Source organism: Nannobrachium achirus (genome assembly GCF_963921795.1).
Source record: "Nannobrachium achirus genome assembly, chromosome: 13".
NCBI lineage: Eukaryota > Metazoa > Chordata > Actinopteri > Myctophiformes > Myctophidae > Nannobrachium > Nannobrachium achirus.
Window position 1 is genome coordinate 60690085 of NC_137833.1, and position 19570 is coordinate 60709654.

The following is a 19570-nucleotide window of genomic DNA, read 5'->3' on the forward strand; positions in this document are numbered from 1 at the left end:
CACACACACACACACACACACACACACAAAGTGCACGTCAACATGCAGCAGCAGCAGCACTGAAGCGTCATGTTGTCTTTCACATCCACATCAATAACCACTTGAACCCGGGGCGGCATTGGCTCAGGGGTAGAGAAACCGTCATTAGAACACGGAGGGTTCCCGAAGGGTTCCCAGTTCCAATCCGGGCTCCCCCAGAGATAGTGTTGAAGAGTCCTTGAGTAAGACTCTGTATCCTGGTGAGCAGGTTGGTGCCTTGCATGGTTTCCTCTGCCATCGGTGTATGAATGTGTGTGTGAATGGGTGAATGTAATGCAAATTCTATGTAAAGAGCCTTGGATAAAGGTGATAACTCTGAACAAGTCACTGTCTTTACTGTCTGTTACTCGGTCAAAATACAAAAGATTACGAAGAGATTCTCCAAAAAAAGAATAAACAAAACACATGCCTAGTGTATGCCATAGTGCCACTGCAGGTACAAAATCTCTGCTCTGCAATACATAATGACACTGTCTGCTACTCTCTGTGCAAAACCAACAAGATTTTAAAAGAACAGTGAAGTGCCATTCTCAAATGTAAAGATAAAATATGTATTTGGCTTTAATTCCATTGCACAGTTACATACCAGTGTTAATTTTACAGCCATTAGTCTTAGACATAGATTTAGTCTTAGTCTTTTGAATAACACACATACCGTAATAGTCTTAGTCTTAAGGTCGCTGCGTTTTTTCGGCCAAATATAGGAGCGAATTTCGGAGCACGAAAATAAAGAAATCAACCTCACGTTATGTCAATCAGACAATCATGTTTTCACACTGCCGCCCATTTCGTATTTATTTGTCGGACCACAGGGTCCCTTACTCTCTCTCTCTCTCTCTTCTTGCCCTGAAAAAAGCATTTCGCAAACAAAAAACGCAGCAGTGTGCAACCAACTTTAGTCTTGGTCTTCCGAAATTGTTTATGTCTAGTCGACCAATTATAAAAATCTTGTAGTCTTTTAGTCTTAGTCTTAGTCGACAAAATTAACACTGCTCCCCAGTCAGAGTTAGAATGAATGTAGAATTCTTAATTTAACTGACTAAACCTTTTTTTTATATATTCAATTTGAAAAGAAACAAAAAAAACTCTCACACTCATGCCAGTGATCACCCTCCTCCCCTGAGCCAACGCTGGCACTGTGCCTAAGGTTGCCCAGCCCTGGTCTACACAGAGGTTCGAAGTGTACAGTGTTTACCTGAGATCAAGAGAAACAGGAACACCATCCAAATCCCTGTTCGATCCATGTCTGGATTCACTCTCACTGGATTCACTCTCACTGTATTCACTCTCAATGGATTCCCTCACACTGGATTCACTCTCACTGGATTCTCAACTGGAACTTCACCGATCTGCACCGATTGGTTCTGGTTGTGACTGTGATCGACACTCGCTGTCGTCTGTGTGTCTGTTAGTGACACATCAGCTCATTATATATCTTCATCGCGTTAGTGACACGTCAGCTCATTATATATCTTCATCATGTTAGTGACACGTCAGCTCATCATATCTCGTCATCTTCATCGCGTGGTTTCGATGGAAATTCACATCTTTCTGGTTGACAGGAAGCTGACGCTCCACCTGCCCTACGCAGTGTGAGTGAGCTCTGTGGGCGCACACACACACACACACACACACACACACACACACACACACACACACACACTTACTTGCTTATGGTTGTTCATCGACGTCCACTTATGTCCTCAACGGTGAGTTCTTTCGTGGCTAAAGAGTCCTATCCTGGAGCCACATGTTCTGTTGCAGGTGGGGCATATTATGTAGGTTGTAGTGGTGGTAGTGGTACTGGCAGTCATGGGTGTGTTCCTCCTGAGCCTCTGCTGATGTCTTCTGGCAGTCCTGTCCTCCTCCATGTTGGTGTTGAGTGATTGTAGCCTCCATACTACTGCGGCAGTTTGTTTTGGCCAGTATATCAGTATGTGGCACACGGTCACGCCAGGTGAGTCCCAGGATGCGCTGTAGGCATCCAATATGGAACTAGCCTGGCTCCAGCCAATAGACCCGCCCACTCTCTGAGTGAACTGCATCTCTTGGTCTGGATATGTCATATGACGAGTCTCTTGATTCGGTTCAAAGCCGTATCTTGGCGAACCGACCAATGAATTCAAAGCAAGAAGGAAAAAAATCTACAGAAACAGTGGAGGGAGGGGTGGCTGCGTGGCTCACCAGAGTTCTTAATTGCTCCCTTTGAACTTCAAAAGGACTCCGAACTGCAGGCATTGATTGAGCCATACAAGTGTCGAGTAGCTCGTTAGTGATTCTCTCTAATCAGTGAAACATCAAAGACACTGACCTGTTGGGTGCATGTCATTGAGGGGAGGGGGAGGAGGGATTGTTTTGTGTGCAAAAGTCAAACACAACCCTCCCACCAGATCGCTTGTGATTGGGAATTTCAAATTTTAAATCCCCTCCCCTTTGAAATCTCAACACAATGGCTCAGGCTCAGACTCTTAAGCTCCAGCGCAGAGTCTGAAATCAGGCTAATATGGAACTGCTCCAGGGCCTTGATGTGACGGCTGTATGTGGTCCATGCCTCACAGCTGTAGTGGAGGGTGGTGATACAGACAGCATTGTAGACAGCAAATTTGGTGTGCAGGTGGAAGTTGTTATTTTGGAAGACCAAGCGTCGTAGTCTCGCAAAGGCAGCCGAAGCCTGCTTGACCCAGTTTTGTATTTCACAGTCGATGCTGCTGTCCTCAGAAAGGATACTGCCCAGGTATTTGAAGGATGGGATTATTGCTATTGGCTTGTTGTCGATGGTGAAGACGGGCAGGGTGTGTGGGGTACTGGAGCTCCATTGGCAGACCACTTCTGTCTTGTTGATGTTGACAGACAGGCCCATCCTACTGTAAGCCCTGACAGCCACATCAAGGATGGTCTGCAGGTCGTGTGGAGAGTCATCTGCGTACTGCAGCTCGAGGACCCTCTCCATAGACGGTTTGGTAGTCGCTTGTAGCCCCCTGATATTAAAGAGGTTCCCGTCCAGTCTGAAGTCCACTGCCACCCCACTGCTATCTTCAAGCTCCCTTTGGAGAAGCTGTGTGACGCATAGGAGGAGGATATTAAAGAAAGAGCACAGGTACTCCACTAGTTGTGTATGTACTTATATTGTATGTTTTCAGCAAGCCCACGCAGTTTCAGCAGGAACTGCATATCTATTTATTATAGCACCCTCCAATATAGATTAGTATTTAGGCTTATAGGCAGTGGGCATTCTTTTTCACTCAAACTTCTTAGTGGTGTAGAAAGGCACCCCCGACTTCCAATGCTGAAAAATGAAGCCAACTGGGGTGCCCACTGGCGCATACCACAAAGGCTCTGATGCCTGACAGCGTGTTGCGGGTTCGAGTTCCGTTCCCGACGACCTTTACTACGTGTCACTCCCCATCTCTCTCCCCATTTCCTGTCAGTCTACTGTCCTATCAATAAAGGCGTACGGTGAAAGCCCAAAAACAAATCTTAACAAAAAAAGAAAAAGAAAAAAAAAGATATCCCTTGACGTGGTTAGGCTAAGATATGGTCTTGTCAATCCCTGGCCACTGATGACGCTCTAATGAAGAAAGAGAAACAAGTGTGGTGGGCAACAACACAGGCATTGGAAAGGAAGTCAACAGCCTGCTGCTGATACTATCTCTGCTCCCTGATGCCGTTGGCCACCACAACTTCCTCTTGAGCAATGACTTGCTACTAGTCTAGCTTTTTGGCTTTTTTTTCTAACTATAATGCAAGTAATCTCATATTAGGTTTGTGGGATGTAATCAACATGGTATAAATACTGCTGTACAAGTCCGATTCGGGGGGTTTGGTAGAGAATCTTGTGTGAGGTGTCACACAAGCTTTGTTCCCTTTAGCCGGATGCGGGGGGAGTGGGACTGAGTTACTAGGGCCCAAGGTGGAGGGGCCTGGAATTATTTTATACTTTAGTTATTGAAAAATAGCAGATATACAATGTCTCTTGGTTGAATAATTGTCAAGGGATATTTTCTGAGCAGGGCACATGATATTGAGGACTTGGAGATAAAGCTTGGGGTCTGTCTTACCAGAAACTCGCTAAAAGCTGAAGTGTTTAATAAAAATCCTTTTCTACAAGAGAAGTCATAAGAGGATTTGTTTATTTCTTCTAAACTTTGCAAGTGAAAATGTAAGACGTTGCTGAAACTATCGAGTGTAGCAGAAATTATTGGTGGTTTTAATTTCTTCTCATTTAGTCTATCAAATACTTAAAGGGTAAAAAGGAACCCGTCGGGCGGCAGCGGGTGCACATTACGCAAGCATGTCTAGCTGGGGTCCACCCTATGTTCCCCAGGTTCTATGTTCCCCACAGGTTAATATGCATTCACCAGTGTTAGTTTTACTGAGGTTAGGTTTAGGGTTAAGGTTAGGTTTAGGTGGTAATTGGGGACATAGAACCTGGGGAACATAGAACCTGGGGAACATAATAGTACAGTCCCGTCTAGCTAGCCAACACCAACTCGGGCAGATATTTTTTGGGCAGTTTTTTGTGACACTGAGACAGAAAGGGGGAGATGCTGTTTTGATACACCAGCCCCCATAAGTCACATCTGCCCATGAAAGATTGCGGTGCATCTTGGGAATGGGCTTAATTGGGCCGATTCATTAAGCACTTTACGGCCAAATTACACCCATTTTAAGACAGACATATAAGCCAGATTTAGTCACTTTATTTATACTATATTTACGACCAGATTGATGAATCGGGCCCAATTGTGTCTAAAAATACATAATTAGCCACTTGCATGCAGGTGACTTCTTATAAGTACTTAGGTATTTGTTTTGATTCTCAGTTAAACTGGGCCAACCAAGTGGATTCTGTTTGTTCCCGCCTTAATCAGCGCATGCACTTCCTGAGAAGGCTGCTGGGCAAACATGGAATCTATCATCCGATATGGTATCACCACCTGGTTTGGTAATCTGTCCGTCAAACTCAAATCCCAACTGCAAAATCTAGTCAAGAGGGCTGGTAAAATCATTGGCATGCAGCCCCCATGTTCTCTCAAAGAAATCTTTGTTAGGACAGCGTTAAAGCAGGCCCTTAAAATCATCCGCGACCCAAGTCACATCTTACATAAAGAACATGAGTTGCTGCCATCCGGTAGACGGTACAGATCATCAGATGCAAAGCGTAACAGATATAAGTTTTCCTTTGTTCTGCTATCAATCCAAGCACTCAATAAGCACATCAATAAAAGACGATGATTTGCTGGGGGGACGGGAAACCTGTATGCTGGGAGAGTGTAACGCTGTGATACTGGACTAGAGGCTCTTGATATATTACACACTGGGGTGTCATGATAGGTGCGGGATGAATTTTAGGTGTATATGTATGTATGTATGTATGTGTCTTTTGTGGTTTTGTATTTTTGTACACTGTTACCTCCATTGCCCAAGACAAATTTATCTTCGGAGACAATAAAGGCTAACTCAATTCAATTCAATTCATGCATGCTCCCAATCTGGAGACATGCATGCAAATCAAAATCATTAAAATCACTAAAATGATAGAAGTAAATGAAAACATTTCAACCCTCATCTTTTCTTTTCTCTAATGACTATCTAAAATATGAGTTGTTTTGCATTTTTCTAATTGTTTAATTTTACAAATGTCTTTCCATCCTTTTGGGTTTGTAAGATGATCATGGCCTGTGGTGTCTTGCACAACATCTCTATGAAATATGGTGTACCCAGTGGCGGTTTTTAGCTATATGACACCCTGGGCGAACCAAATGCGGGTTTTTTACGCCCCCGCAAAGTGCCGCCCTGGGCAATTGACCAGCCTGCCCCACCACCCGCCTCTGGGTGTACCTCTTCCCCCACTTCCACAAGTGCCACCAGAAGATGCGCGTCCTGACGAACCAGACGAACCAGTCATGATGGGGCCAAATGACATACATGCCCATTACATAAAGCTACTTTTCTTTTTTACAAGTTATCTACAGTGTGCGGGTCTCCTTCTTTGTTTCTCATTATCAGAGATCCCTTTTTGTTATTTCTCATTAAAAGAAAATATTCACACAACAAACCAGGTTTCAGAACATGTTTTTTTTTTTTTCAATAGGCTACAAATGAACAGACATGAATGAGAACTTCAAACCATAGATTGTATGGTTTGAAGTTCTCATTCATGTCTGTTAAGTCATTCAGAATGCGGGCCTGTGTTGCAGCCACCCCTCTCAGAATTTCGGCTATTGTGGCTAAATTTTGCGCTATAATCTCGTTGGAGGCAGCAAGCCTCTCAGTTGCTGCAGCCAGCCTAGCCTCTCTTGCGTCTCCAATACTGCATCCGCTAAGATGCGGGCAGGCTGGGGCTGGGCAGAGGAACGGGCCCTGGGTCTGGGTGTGGAGGTACCGCTGCAGGAAGGCTGTGATGGTGATGCTGAAACTGGTGGCTGTGAAAACAGTGACTCGTCCGAGTCAGACAGGCCCAGCATCAGGGGAGCTGGAATTAAAATTAAGGCATTAGCAGTGTTGGGGAAGTTACTTTGAAAGTGTAACTTGTACAGTTACAAGTAACTCACCATGGCAATAACTTGATCAAGTTACAGTTATAAAGTTTCGAGTTACATAGACACAGTAACTTGAGTTACTTTTTTTCAGCGTTAAATTGAGAATGTACATTTGGTGTACCTGAAACAACATACCAGTATACAGTACCAGTAAGACTCCCTAATCGGGAGATAAGCGACCGTTGGTCGCTTATCTCCACAAATATCACAACCTATCACAACCTCCACCTCTCACGTCATACGGGCAGCCATAGTTACACCTGCAGAATGTTGAATCTCCATATATGGAGATAACCTACGCATCACACAAAGTCTGACCTCACCAGCCCATACTTGGGCATGGACGACTTATATCTCCATATACGGAGATGGCCATATATGGAGATACGATGACATCACAGAGTCCACAGCTGATGATGTGGCGTGAAGTCATACAATACACAAACAAGCCCTATATAAAGGGTCAATTCTCACCAGGGAAGAGAGCATTCCTCGACTCAGACCTTATCGCCAGGATCAACTAAGCTTATAGCTTATCATCACATCCAACCATCTTAAGATACTCAGCTAGTGGGGAATGCTTGCAACAGCAACACTTGCAACATCATTCAAATTCAGACCTCTTAGAGGCTAAACAAAGCTTATAACGTATTTATACAATTGTAATGTTAAAGTGTACCGATTTTGCCCTTATATGGAGTAGTGCAATGTTGATTGAGGTAAAGCAGCAGCTATATGACTCCAGCAGAGGGCAGCAGTGAGCTGTTAGGCAGAAGGAGGAGACTGTCACATTTACCAGCACTTCTACTGTGCTGTGCTGTGCTGTAACTACAAGATCTGTAGATTGGCTATGTTCATGTTTTTCAAATGTTTTCCTCTTTCTTGCATATAGGCCTATAATATTTGACAATGTTGTATTAAAAAGGTCTTAAAAGTAATTTAATTGTAACTTTTGGAATATGCAGATACCCTGTACACACTTATACCATATTGTTTACTTTAGAGTGAGAAAACAATGTTGCACATTAAGCTAAATCAGCCAGGGACCAGAATCTATGAGACAGATTCTCAACCCTTTTCTGGATCAGGGGCCGATGTTGAAAGAGTGGGATTCGCGGCTTACCCACCGGACCACCCTAGCCTGGTATAACCAGCCTAGATACTAATGCATCTAGCTAACTAACTGTTTTAACATGGGTGGATGATGGTATAGCTGCAGCTAGGCTATGACCACCCAACAGGGCAGAGGGCTCTATAATAGCAGGGGTCTTCAACAGGGGGTCCGGGACCCCTAGGGGGTCCTTAGAGCTACTACAGGGGGTCCTCCAAATCCTTTTTTATATCAACCACTTGAACCCCACATCCATATTCTGAGAAGTTTTGCCAAAAATAGCAGATCTACAAGCTCACAACGCCTCGCAGTGGAGCTTTGGTGTAGTGGGGGGAAAAGAGCAGACTAAGTACAGAGTGAAAAGTCAACTTTATAAAGTATTGACGGTTCAAGTGGTTAAATATCTGAAAACACAAATTGACATGAATCCAAAATACACTGATGATTGTGCTGTCAAACAATGAAACTATATGGAATCTCTGAACAGGTTGTGGGGGTCCCTGGCCCTGCTTCATCTCTCTCTCAACAAAGGGGTCCTTGGCCTGAAAACGTTGAAGACCCCTGCTATGCTTGGATTCAATGCGGAATCCTGGACAATGTTAAGTAGGCTACTGTTACATACCCAGCAGTACTGGACCGCTCCCAGGAACACACACACACACACACACACACACGCACACGCACCCGCACCCGCACACGCACACGCACACTCAACGCACACACACACACACACACACACACACACACACACACACACACACACCACCCCCCAGAAGCAAAGCTGCGGCACAAGCTGACACACTGTGAGCTTGTATATCTGCTATCTTTGAACTGCCAACGCAACAATGTAAAATGGCACAAATGCGTTCTAATAATTATGTGTTATGTAATTGCTATATTATTTTCCAGGGCTGTGGGTATCAGATTAGAACCGTTCGGGAGTCCCATCAAAGCGCGGCGCGCTGTGAGCTTGCATATCTGATATTTTCGGCATGCAGCCGAGTACTATAGAAATCTGACATGACAACGCCATCAAGGTCTGCCAGAATATATTTTAGTCAAATAGATCATCTGTAGATTTAGTTGACTGAAATAGAAAATGATTTTAATAGACCCCCGGTTAAAATATGCAAATATGTCTTCCCTGTGTATGTTTGGTTACTTCCTGAAAGCTGAAAGCCACAGAGTCAAAAGGCCCAATTGAAATACGCTGATTTAATGGCATCATAAAATCAGACCCTCCCCTTTTACCATGCACCCAACACTGTGGGCTATAACTTCAGCTGGGTCACCACCCACCTGACAACCATTATACTGGGTTGGCCACATAAAAAACATAATTTTAACACTTTCTGTACACTTTTTTCCACAAAAGAAAATCTTCCTACAAGTACAATCATAATACCTGATGATTATATTATTTGGTTCCATTTGTACACTCTCAGAGTTACAGACCTGTAAGGGTCTATTTGGTTCCATTTGTACAATACGCAAGTTCGGAAGCAGTGGCAGGTACGTGCAGAGGCAGGGACTGACATTTCTAAAAGGGCCGTTTGGTGGAAATATCGAAAATAGCAGACCTCCAAGCTCTCAACTGGAGGTCGGCTATTTTCGGTGCTTGATACCACAACAGGGCCGGATCTAGGCATAGGCAAGGGGGGGAAATGCCCCCCCTAAATGCCCTGTCTGCCCCACCAAACATGGTGGCATGCAAAAATCTAAAATTTCAAAAATATTAAACTATTTGAAATGTTATGCTACAACTAGGATAGATAAAAAGATATTAGAGAGAGATAGATAAGTGTAAGACCTGTTGTTTGTAGTGCGTGTTATAGGTATAAGTGTGCCAAAATGCTTATAGTTATGCATTTCGGGTGTTTTAGGGGGTTTCCCCCGCCCATGCCACTTCGCGGCATGGGCTGGAGGTGACTCCCCTATCATTTCTTCCTGCCCCACCTATTGCTAAAGGCTAGATCCGGCCCTGTACCACAATAAACTATAGCATAATCAAGTCAATACTGGAGATGTGGCGTAACGGCATGGATTTCTTCAGAGAGGGCAATTCTTTCAACATACCGGTAAAATGCTGCAGTCAAGTTCAATTCTCTTGAATGCTGCCTTCAGGTATGGCATGGAAAGAGGGCATTTGAATTTCATTCACCATAGTAAAAACTGCATTCATGGTCTGGAGAGGACACGTTTTACTGATGGGTAAAAGGGCAGAGTCTCAAGCCCCCTTTGATGTCTATGTGTGCTCGTGCCTGTCGGAAGTTAAAAAAATGGTATGGGTACATCTCTAATCATCAGGTTGCCATTAGTGTGATTATCATCATCAGTGTTGATTTTGTCAACTAAAACAATGACGAATGACGACTGCCTTTTTTCAATGACAAAAACGGAAATTAAAACGAAGCTATGATGAGTGATGACTAAAACAAAGACTAAATATAGCCTATTGACAATTTTGTCAACAGATAAAAAAATACAAAAATGTTAAGGAGGGACTAGTGTGGAGAAGAGATCCCGTACTAAAAGACAAGCTATTTTATGTTTGGTTGCGCTTGCGCGTTGCGCTCTGAAAATAGCAGATCTACAAGCTCACAACCTGTGTGATGTGTTGTTGTGAGCTTTAGATCTGCTATTGTCAGAGCTCAACCAAATGTAAAATCAGGAATTATGACGCCATCAAGCAAAAAAAAAAAACATTTTTGTCGACTAAATCAACTGTAGATTTATTAGGCTATAGCTGACAAACATCTATGATATAGTCGACTAAAACTAGACTAGAACTAACATCTCAGAAGACTAAAATATGACTAAAGCTAAATGGCATTGTATAAAAAAGACTATGACTAAATCGCAAATCAAATAATCGCAAATCAACACTAGCCTACATCATCATCATCATCATCATCATCATCATCATCATCAGGGACTCTGTCTGAACCCAGAGACGTCTGATGCTGCTGCTGCTGCCTCCGATGGAGAGAGTTTAGCGGTGCGAAGAAGAGGGAGCGAGAGAGAGCGAGCGAGAGAGAGCGAGAGAGAGAGAGCGAGAGAGAGAGAGAGAGAGAGAGAGAGAGAGAGACAGACAGAGACAGACAGAGACAGACAGAGAGGGAGAAACACAGAGAGAGAGAGAGAGATTGAGAGAGAGAGAGAGAGAGAGAGAGAGAGAGAGAGAGAGACACACACACACACACACACACACACACACACACACACACACACACGCACACACACACACACACGCGCACACACACACACACACACACACACACACACACACACACACACACACACACACACACACACACACACACACACACACGGCACACACACGCACGCACACGCACACACACACACACACACACACACACACACACACACACACACACACACACACAGAGAGAGAGAGAGAGAGAGCTAGACATAGATTGTGCGGTGCAGCCTCGCGGTGCGTTGCGTTGCGGTGCTGGGATGCTTGGGTCGCCGTGGCTGCATCAGTCGGCCGGTGTTATGTAAGAGACGAGGATGAGCTACACACAGCACGCACTGGTCCTCCTGTCCGCTCCGCTCTGCTACCTCCGCTGAGGAGAGGAGAGGAGAGGAGAGGAGAGGAGAGGAGAGGAGAGAGCGGGGGGACACCCAGCTGTCACCCTATAGGTGTCATCCCGTCTCTTATGGGGACAACACATCTCCGCCACCCTGCGGGTAAGAAGGTCTCTCTCTCTCTCTCTCTCTCTCTCTCTCTCTCTCTCTCTCTCTCTCTCTCTCTCTCTCTCTCTCTCTCTCTCTCTCTCCGTGTTGAATAGTGTTAAATAGCTCTATGTTGTGATAGTTGGCTACTCATTGCTATAGAGTGTTTGCAATGTTCAATAACAATGTAAATAGAGTTATTTAACATTGTTACCGAACATAATATAGAGTCTATGGGATATTAGGCCTACTCATTGCTATGGAGTGTTTGTTACAGTAGTAACAGTGTTAAATATCCCTATTGTGATAGTATTCAGTTTTTGTTCAGTAACAGTGTTAAATAGCTCTATATTGTGATTGTAATCATTGCTATGAGTGTTTGTTCAGTAACAGTGTTAAATAGCTCTATATTGTGACAGTAATCATTGCTATAGAGTGTTTGTTCAGTAACAGTGTTAAATAGCTCTATATTTTGACAGTAATCATTGCTATAGAGTGTTTGTTCAGTAACAGTGTTAAATAGTCCTATATTGTGACAGTAATCATTGCTATAGAGTGTTCAGTAACAGTGTTAACTAGCTCTATATTGTGACAGTAATCATTGCTATAGAGTGTTTGTTCAGTAACAGTGTTAAATAGTTCTATATTGTGACAGTAATCATTGCTATAGAGTGTTCAGTAACAGTGTTAAATAGCTCTATATTGTGACAGTAATCATTGCTATAGAGTGTTTGTTCAGTAACAGTGTTAAATAGCTCTATATTGTGACAGTAATCATTGCTATAGAGTGTTTGTTCAGTAACAGTGTTAAATAGCTCTATATTGTGACAGTAATCATTGCTATAGTGTTTGTTCAGTAACAGTGTTAAATAGCTCTATATTGTGACAGTAATCATTGCTATAGAGTGTTTGTTCAGTAACAGTGTTAAATAGCTCTATATTGTGACATTAATCATTGCTATAGAGTGTTTGTTCAGTAACAGTGTTAAATAGCTCTATTGTGACAGTAATCATTGCTATAGAGTGTTTGTTCAGTAACAGTGTTAAATAGCTCTATTATTGTGATAGTAATCATTGCTATAGAGTGTTTGTTCAGGGTCTCCAACTCTTTAATAAACAGAAAAACACCAAATACATTTTCAGGGGGTTACACATTTAATCCAATCATGCAGAGAGAGAAATCATTTATCAGCTCAAATGTGATCGTTTTGGTCAAGGTAATCGCTTTTGCTTTAGTTGTCTATTCATCAGCAACCGTAAGTCTGAGATTAAAGCCTTGTTTACATTTCCAAAAAAAGACGTAAATGAATTCTCTCCCCTGACTGATCAAATTGGTATCCTGACCTGAACATTTATTTTCTGTTTATTAAAACACCCCTATTACCGTCTGAAATCTCAGAATTGAGACTTACTTTAAAGGACAACTTTGTTTTTTTACAACAAGGGTTCATATCGTTGTTGTCGGGTGAAAACCTTGTATGTCCAAAACCGTTGGTTTTGCAATTATCATTTCAAAAATTATTTAAACTAGTGAAAACACTACTTTTGTGAGACGGCCTTGTATGATGAAGCAGGGCTTTGCTTTGCGAAAATATTTACAAATTTGAAACTTGGAGATACAAGGTTTCTGCCCGACAGTGACGATATTTTAGATTGTAATTAGAGAAAAGAAAAGATGAGTGTTCAAATGTTTTCATTTACTTCTTTCTATTGTTTTAGTGGTTTTAACTATTTTGATTTGCATGCATGCCCCAAGGTTGCATGGGGGCATGCATGCAAGTGGCTAAATAAGTCTTTTTAGACACAATAAGCCCATTCCCAAGATAAACCGCAATCTTTCATGGTAAGATGTGACTTATGGGGGCTGGTGTAAATAGTAACAAAGAAATTGCCGGCTTATTGTGTCTAAAAAGACATATTTAGCCCCCTGTACGCATGCCCCCACCCACTGAAATCAAAATACTAAAATCGCTAAAACAATAGAAAGCAGTAAATGAAAACATTTTAACACTCATCTTTTCTTTTCTCTAATTACAATCTAAAATATGAACCCTTGTTGTAAAAAAAATTAAGTTGTCCTTTAACAAAACATATCACTTACTAAAGCAATAAGCCACAAGAGGCGAGTGGTTACCGGGGCAGTATACACCGGCTGAGAGGCGTTGGGAAACACGAGGCGGAGCCGAGTGTTTCCGACCCTCTCAGCCGGTGTATACTCCCCCGGTAACCACAAGCCTCGCGTGGCTTATTGCTTTTCTAAAACGGTCACAATATTGCAACATGAAAATCATAGCATTGCATTATTTAAAGAAAAAAGTACACTTCTCCGCCACCAGGAAGAGACATTTCCTTGCGTTTACCAGCAGGAACGGGGGACTTACGGAAGCCAGTGTGTGTTTACAAAGTCACGTCATTATTTTTGCCAAAAAAAATAGGGAAACAACACTTGTGTTAGATCAGTCTCATGTTAAGAACCATATTCGATCCATACACATGTTTATTTTCATCCAGATTTAGCTGCTATGTATCACATCAAAAACGCTAGCATAGCAACCTAAGCTAAACAGCCGAGTGGTGCCTGGAGAATAGAGGGCGCTTGTTGCCTTTACAAGCCCCGCCCGGAGCCATTCAGTCACTGTCCTATGCATGCGGGCGGTGCTTAGAAGCACCCGCACGGCAGGATTTGAGAGGAAATCAAACGCTCGCTTCTCTAGTTCAGCCTCACGGCACAGTGGAAAGAAATAACGCACCTGGCTTTGATATAAACTGATTCAAGGTATGGGTTACAGTCTCAGGTATACCATGGCACCCAGCCAATCAGAATCAAGGAATGGAACTAGCCGTTTTAGAAAGCACCTTTTATATCCAATAGAAGTGCGTGCGTGCGTGCGTGCGTGCGTGTGTGCGTGCGTGCGTGTGTGGCTGCGTGCGTGCACACCATAGAGTCCAAGGTCCCCAGAGCCAAAAAAACAGCACATAGCTTTTAACACATGTAGCATTTTAACACGTCTAAAAGGTGCTTTTAGCGAACAAAGTATAATCCACTGACTCCGCGCTGCATGCACTCCTGAGGTCTTTGTTGCCATGTGAAATCAAACGCTGTCAGAAAGATGATATCTAACATATATCATGTGTCACTCCACAGCCCCTTCTAGCCAAAGCACTTGACACATTATTAGCGAGGTGGGGGTCTCTCTGCAGTGGGTCTCGGGACCCTCTAACCCTGGTGTTGTTTTGTTGCGACCGATGGTCGCATTTACCAGACATCCCAACTTGGAGATCAGCATTTCCGGGAGGTCCCATAATGTGGGCACGGTCTCGAAAAAATATCGGATTTTACTCATTTTTCTACGGTTAAAAATTGTTAAAAACTGTTAAAAACGGTTCTGTACGGCGGCGGAACCATTTTAGGCTTAATATAATCGGGTTAATTCATAACATGATGTTTTTCTTACCTATTTGGGAGAAAGTACTGTCACTCTCTAGTGAGACACACGGCAGGCTGCCGTGCGTCGCACAGGCTGACGCAGCTATATATGTCCAGTTGTAGTATGTCCAGCGAAAAAGAACCGACAGTTGTAAAGTATTGTTATTTTATTCATATTAAGCAAGACTTGTCAAGAAAACCTGTCTGTTTACTGCTACGAGCTGCAGCTCGCTTGAGAACTCTCGTCACGGCAACCACACTTTTAATTCTGTCCTTGTCCCTTTTATGCCTGGCCCAGACCGGCCCACCACAACCCGGCGCACACCAAACATAGAAGATCTACAAGCCCACAACGTGTCGAGGCAGAGATGAGTGGTGGGCTAGTATCAGCTGTTAAAAGTTTGGGTGGGACTCTTGGGCCACAGTAGCCTGTGATTGGGCTACTAGGCCGGTATTCAGATGATAGACAAGCCAGTGGGCCAATCGCGTGACGTCTCTCTGCTCTGTGTGCCGGTGAAGGATTGGACTTCTCCTCTTAGTGGCCTCCCAGCCCACTGGCTTAGGCCCACCGACAGGCCCACTTTTATAGTCGTCCCACTGGGGATATGCCCGGTATGCCGGATGTCCAGTCCACCCCTGTATGGAGATTCCTGATGTCATCACTATTAAGCCCATATCTGGGAATGCTCATATATGGACATATTGTGTCTGTCTCTGATTTTTCAGCACGATCGCTTCTCGTCCTTAGGGCGTCTTACTGGTTTCAACAGAGGGGTCTCCTCACCCTCTTTACCCAGGTTTTGTGGATAGTTTTTAGCAGTGGGGGGGTCTCCAGAATCTTTGACCCTGCGTGGTGTCGTGAAGTGCCTGCGCTCAGAGAAACACTCTGAGAAACACGGCCTGAGTGCTCTGGCGTGATGGTTTGGCACGTCACTGCTGCACTAATATATAATATACAGTATAATACAGGGTTAACACACTCGCCTAAGGCCTCCGACAGACATTGGAAGCACAAGCCTTCTGCTAGCCCTTGGGGGAGGCGGGGGGAAAGCAGCATCCAATTCATTCCCTATGGAAGGCACAGGTTTTGAAGAAGCAAGCTGGCCTCTAGCTTGCCTCTAGCTGCTAGCTTCTCCTTGGGATATAAGGGGGGAAGGGCAGCGTCCAATTAATTTCTTACAGCCTCTAGCAAACTTCTAGCTTGCCTCTTGGCTTGAGGAAGGCTGTCCCTAAGCCAAGAGGCAAGCTCAAGGTTTGCTAGAGGCAGCCTTCCATTGGGAATGAATTTGGATGCTGCCCTCTCCCCCTCCTCCCCCAAGGAGAAGCACAGGAGAGGTGATTTAACTGTGTGTACGAGGCCTCAGAAGGTTCCCCTTCCATGACTGTTCCTAAATATCCAATGCAAATTATCAAAAGAATTAAAATTAAAAATTAAACTGCAACGTTTTCTGAAATGTGAAATTAGGCACCTTGATACCATCCTGGAGCTATAGTCAACCTTTTCTTGAAAAACTGATGCTAAAATAAAAATAACGTTTCGAAAATATTTTGTAAAAAAAATAAGCTTCATATATGTGTTTCTATTCAAAAATGACCACAAAAAGCGTAAAATAATGATAAAATAATAATTTTGGCCATTGTCAGACCGACACTTTGTTTACATTCTAGTCTATAGACTAGGATGTAAACAAAGTGTCGGCCCTACAATGAAAAAGTTGACTATAGCTCCTTTAAATCTCCAGTTAAGCCCGTATCAGGTGGAAGGCTATCCACCGCGGTGTAGTGCCTTGTAGTCTTTTTGTGCGTTAACGTTGTAGTTTTATGACTCAAAAAGACTACAAGGCACTACACCGCGGTGGATAGCCTTCCACCGCGGACCCGACTCTGATACGGGCTTAAGTTTGACCGCTCTGCCCCTCTCTCCCCCGACCAGGGCAGGGAGGTCACACCTCAGACCACCCGGAGACGCGCCATTGTTAATGTTAATGGGTCGTGTCAATGTCAGCTCCAAACCTGGCAAAGTTCCTTCCCTTGCGTGAAATAGCTTAATAAAAATAAAAATGACGTCCAACTTGTAGATGTTCCTCCATGGACATACATAACCTTCCCCAGGGGCGTCACACCAAATTATGGGCCCCGGGTACAAGGATTCACTGCGGGCCCCCCATGAATGTTAACTATTGAAAAATAGCAGATATACAAGCTCACAGCGCGGCACCGAGTGCCGCGCTTGCGAGCTTGTAGATCTGCTATTTTTGAAAAATCGTGAAAATGTCAGTGATGCTCAAACGTTTTCATGTGAAGGACCCCGCATCTCAAAATATTTAGTTCCAGGGACCCCCCCAGAAGCAAAATTTGAGTTACAAATGTTCACTTAAAAAATACATATATTCAAAGATTTGCACACATTTTCACGACTTTTCAAAAATAGCAGATCTACAAGCTCGCAGCGCGGCACTCGGTGCCGCGCTGTGAGCTTGTATATCTGCTATTTTTCAATAGCTAAAGTTACTAGGGCCCCTCCACCTTGGGCCCTGGTAACTCAGTCCCACTTTCCTACCCCTTGTGACGCCCCTGACCTTCCCCAATACACAGGCTGATTGGTTGTACCTTGAACTTTGAACAGCCCCAGACATCTTTGGTATGAACCATCATGTGTGTGTGTCGACATCAAATGCATAAAGAACATCATAGTACTTCATTGATCTGTGTCCCCCCCACACGTAGACAACAAAAACATTCACGTCAATAGAGTTAGGCCTCTTCTGCAAACAGCAGGGGGGACATCAAGATGGCTATAGTGAAACTAGGGGCCATTCATATGAACCGTCATACGGTATGTTCCTATATGGCCTCAATTTAGAAACAGGATTCTAGCCCCTTGCTTCCGTGCGCATAGGCAGCGCTAGGGGGGTGCTTGCAGGTGCTTTAGCACCTCCAAAGAAGCCCTTTAGGCTCTTATACCGGTATATACGTTGGTAGGCTATATCCACAACTACTTAGCACCTCAATTAATAGCCAAGCTCCCTTCCAGCACCCCCATTAAAAATTGCCTGGAGCTGCCACTGACCGTGCCTATACCTGAACTATCGCTGCCTACCTGAACTAGTCAAGTAAAGTACAGTTACTTGAGTATACTGCACTTAAAGATGTACTGCCACGATCTCCCTGAGACTGAACGCACAGGTGACTGTATCATGCAATCAATTCCCAGAAGATCCCCAAACCTATTGTCATGTGGAGCGCTTGTTATTCAACCTCCTCTTGTGTGCTAGTGAGGTGCGCCCATGGGTGCGCCCTTATCGAGACATGTGTCTGTCTGTTTGTCGGTGTGTCTGTCCCTGTCGTGGAAAGCAGAGTTCCTGGTGAGATCTGTGTCGTTTCCTCAGCCGACAGCTTGAATGGATGACAGGAGCAATGTAGGCCAAGTACACTGTTAGAGAGAGAGAGAGAGAGAGAGAGAGAGAGAGAGAGAGAGAGAGAGAGAGGAATAGTACTGCTATGACCACAGGCTATACCTGATTCTCTCTCTCTCTCTCTCTCTCTCTCTCTCTCTCTCTCTCTCTCTCTCTCTCTCTCTCTCTCTCTCTCTCTCTCTCTCTATCTATCTGTCACATTTGTGTCTCTCCATTTGTGCATTTTGCTCTTCTGTGTGTCTCTATGTGTATCTTTGTATCTTTTCTCAGGCACAGCGCAGTCACAGTAGTGTGAGTTAAAAGCAACCAGATCATTACTTACAGTATGTGGGTGTTAGTGTGTGTACACTGTGGACACTGTCTCATCACAGGTTTACCAGTAAGACGCGACGCCTAAGGGCGACAAGCGGCCAGTGATGTATATTGGACCAATTACCCATATATGGAGACCCCTGGTACCCACATATGGAGATCCATGTACTATATATGGAGATATGCTGTGAGAGCCCAAACATGCTTACTCAGTTAATTGTTATGTGAAAGTCCTACGACGTCTATGACATCTGACATCATACATACAACACACACGTAGGCCCATATATGGAGATCCCTGTCTCTGGGATACAATCCCTTTTATGCCCACCTCATACATACAGTACAATCCATTTTATGCCCATATATGGAGATCCTTGTCTCTAGGATACAATCCCTTTATGCCCATAAATGGAGATCCTGAACAGAATCACTTTTATGCCCATATATGGAGATCCCTGCTCGGTGAGTGTCTGACATCACTGTGATGTCACCTGTTTATGCCCATATATGGAGATCCCTGCTCTGTATCTGACATATGTGTCAAGGGAACCACAGTGTCAGGCGTTACCCGTCCGGTCGTCTACGGACAAGCTGTGACGGTTCTGATAGTAAACTGCAACCTACGGTCGCAACAAGGTGTGTAAAGCAGGGGTCTTCAACAGGGGGTTCAGGACCCCTAGGGGGTCCTCAGAGTTACTACAGGGGGTCCTCCAAATCGTCCGTTTTATATTGACAACTTGAACCCTTAGTGTCCATATTCTGAGAGCTGTAGCCAAAAATAGCAGATCTACAAGCTCAGTTGTGAGCTTGTAGATCCGCTATTTTCAGCAAAGAGGTTTGGTGTAGAGGGGAAAAAGAGCAGACTAAGTACAGAGTAAAAGGTCGGATTTATTAGGTAATGACGGCTCAAGTGGTTGACATGAATCCAAAATACTCTGATTGTGCTGTCAAACAATGAAACTATATGGAATTTTATGAACAGGTTGTGGGGGTCCCTGCTTCAACTCTCTCTCTCTCAACT

The 19570-nt window shown here is 44.0% G+C and overlaps 1 protein-coding gene across 1 annotated transcript in view; it reads left to right on the plus strand.

The window, feature by feature from the left end:
- Window positions 1-6366: 6366 nt before the first annotated feature.
- The window catches only part of bean1 (brain expressed, associated with NEDD4, 1), a gene marked incomplete at both ends in the record, with an annotated part of 62192 nt that continues 48988 nt past the window's right edge, over window positions 6367-19570 (plus strand). Inside the window, 2 exons of the mRNA XM_080740885.1 lie at window positions 6367-6488; window positions 18505-18525. Coding sequence (XP_080597011.1) covers window positions 6367-6488; window positions 18505-18525 — 143 coding nt within the window. The remainder of the gene's footprint in view (window positions 6489-18504; window positions 18526-19570) is intronic.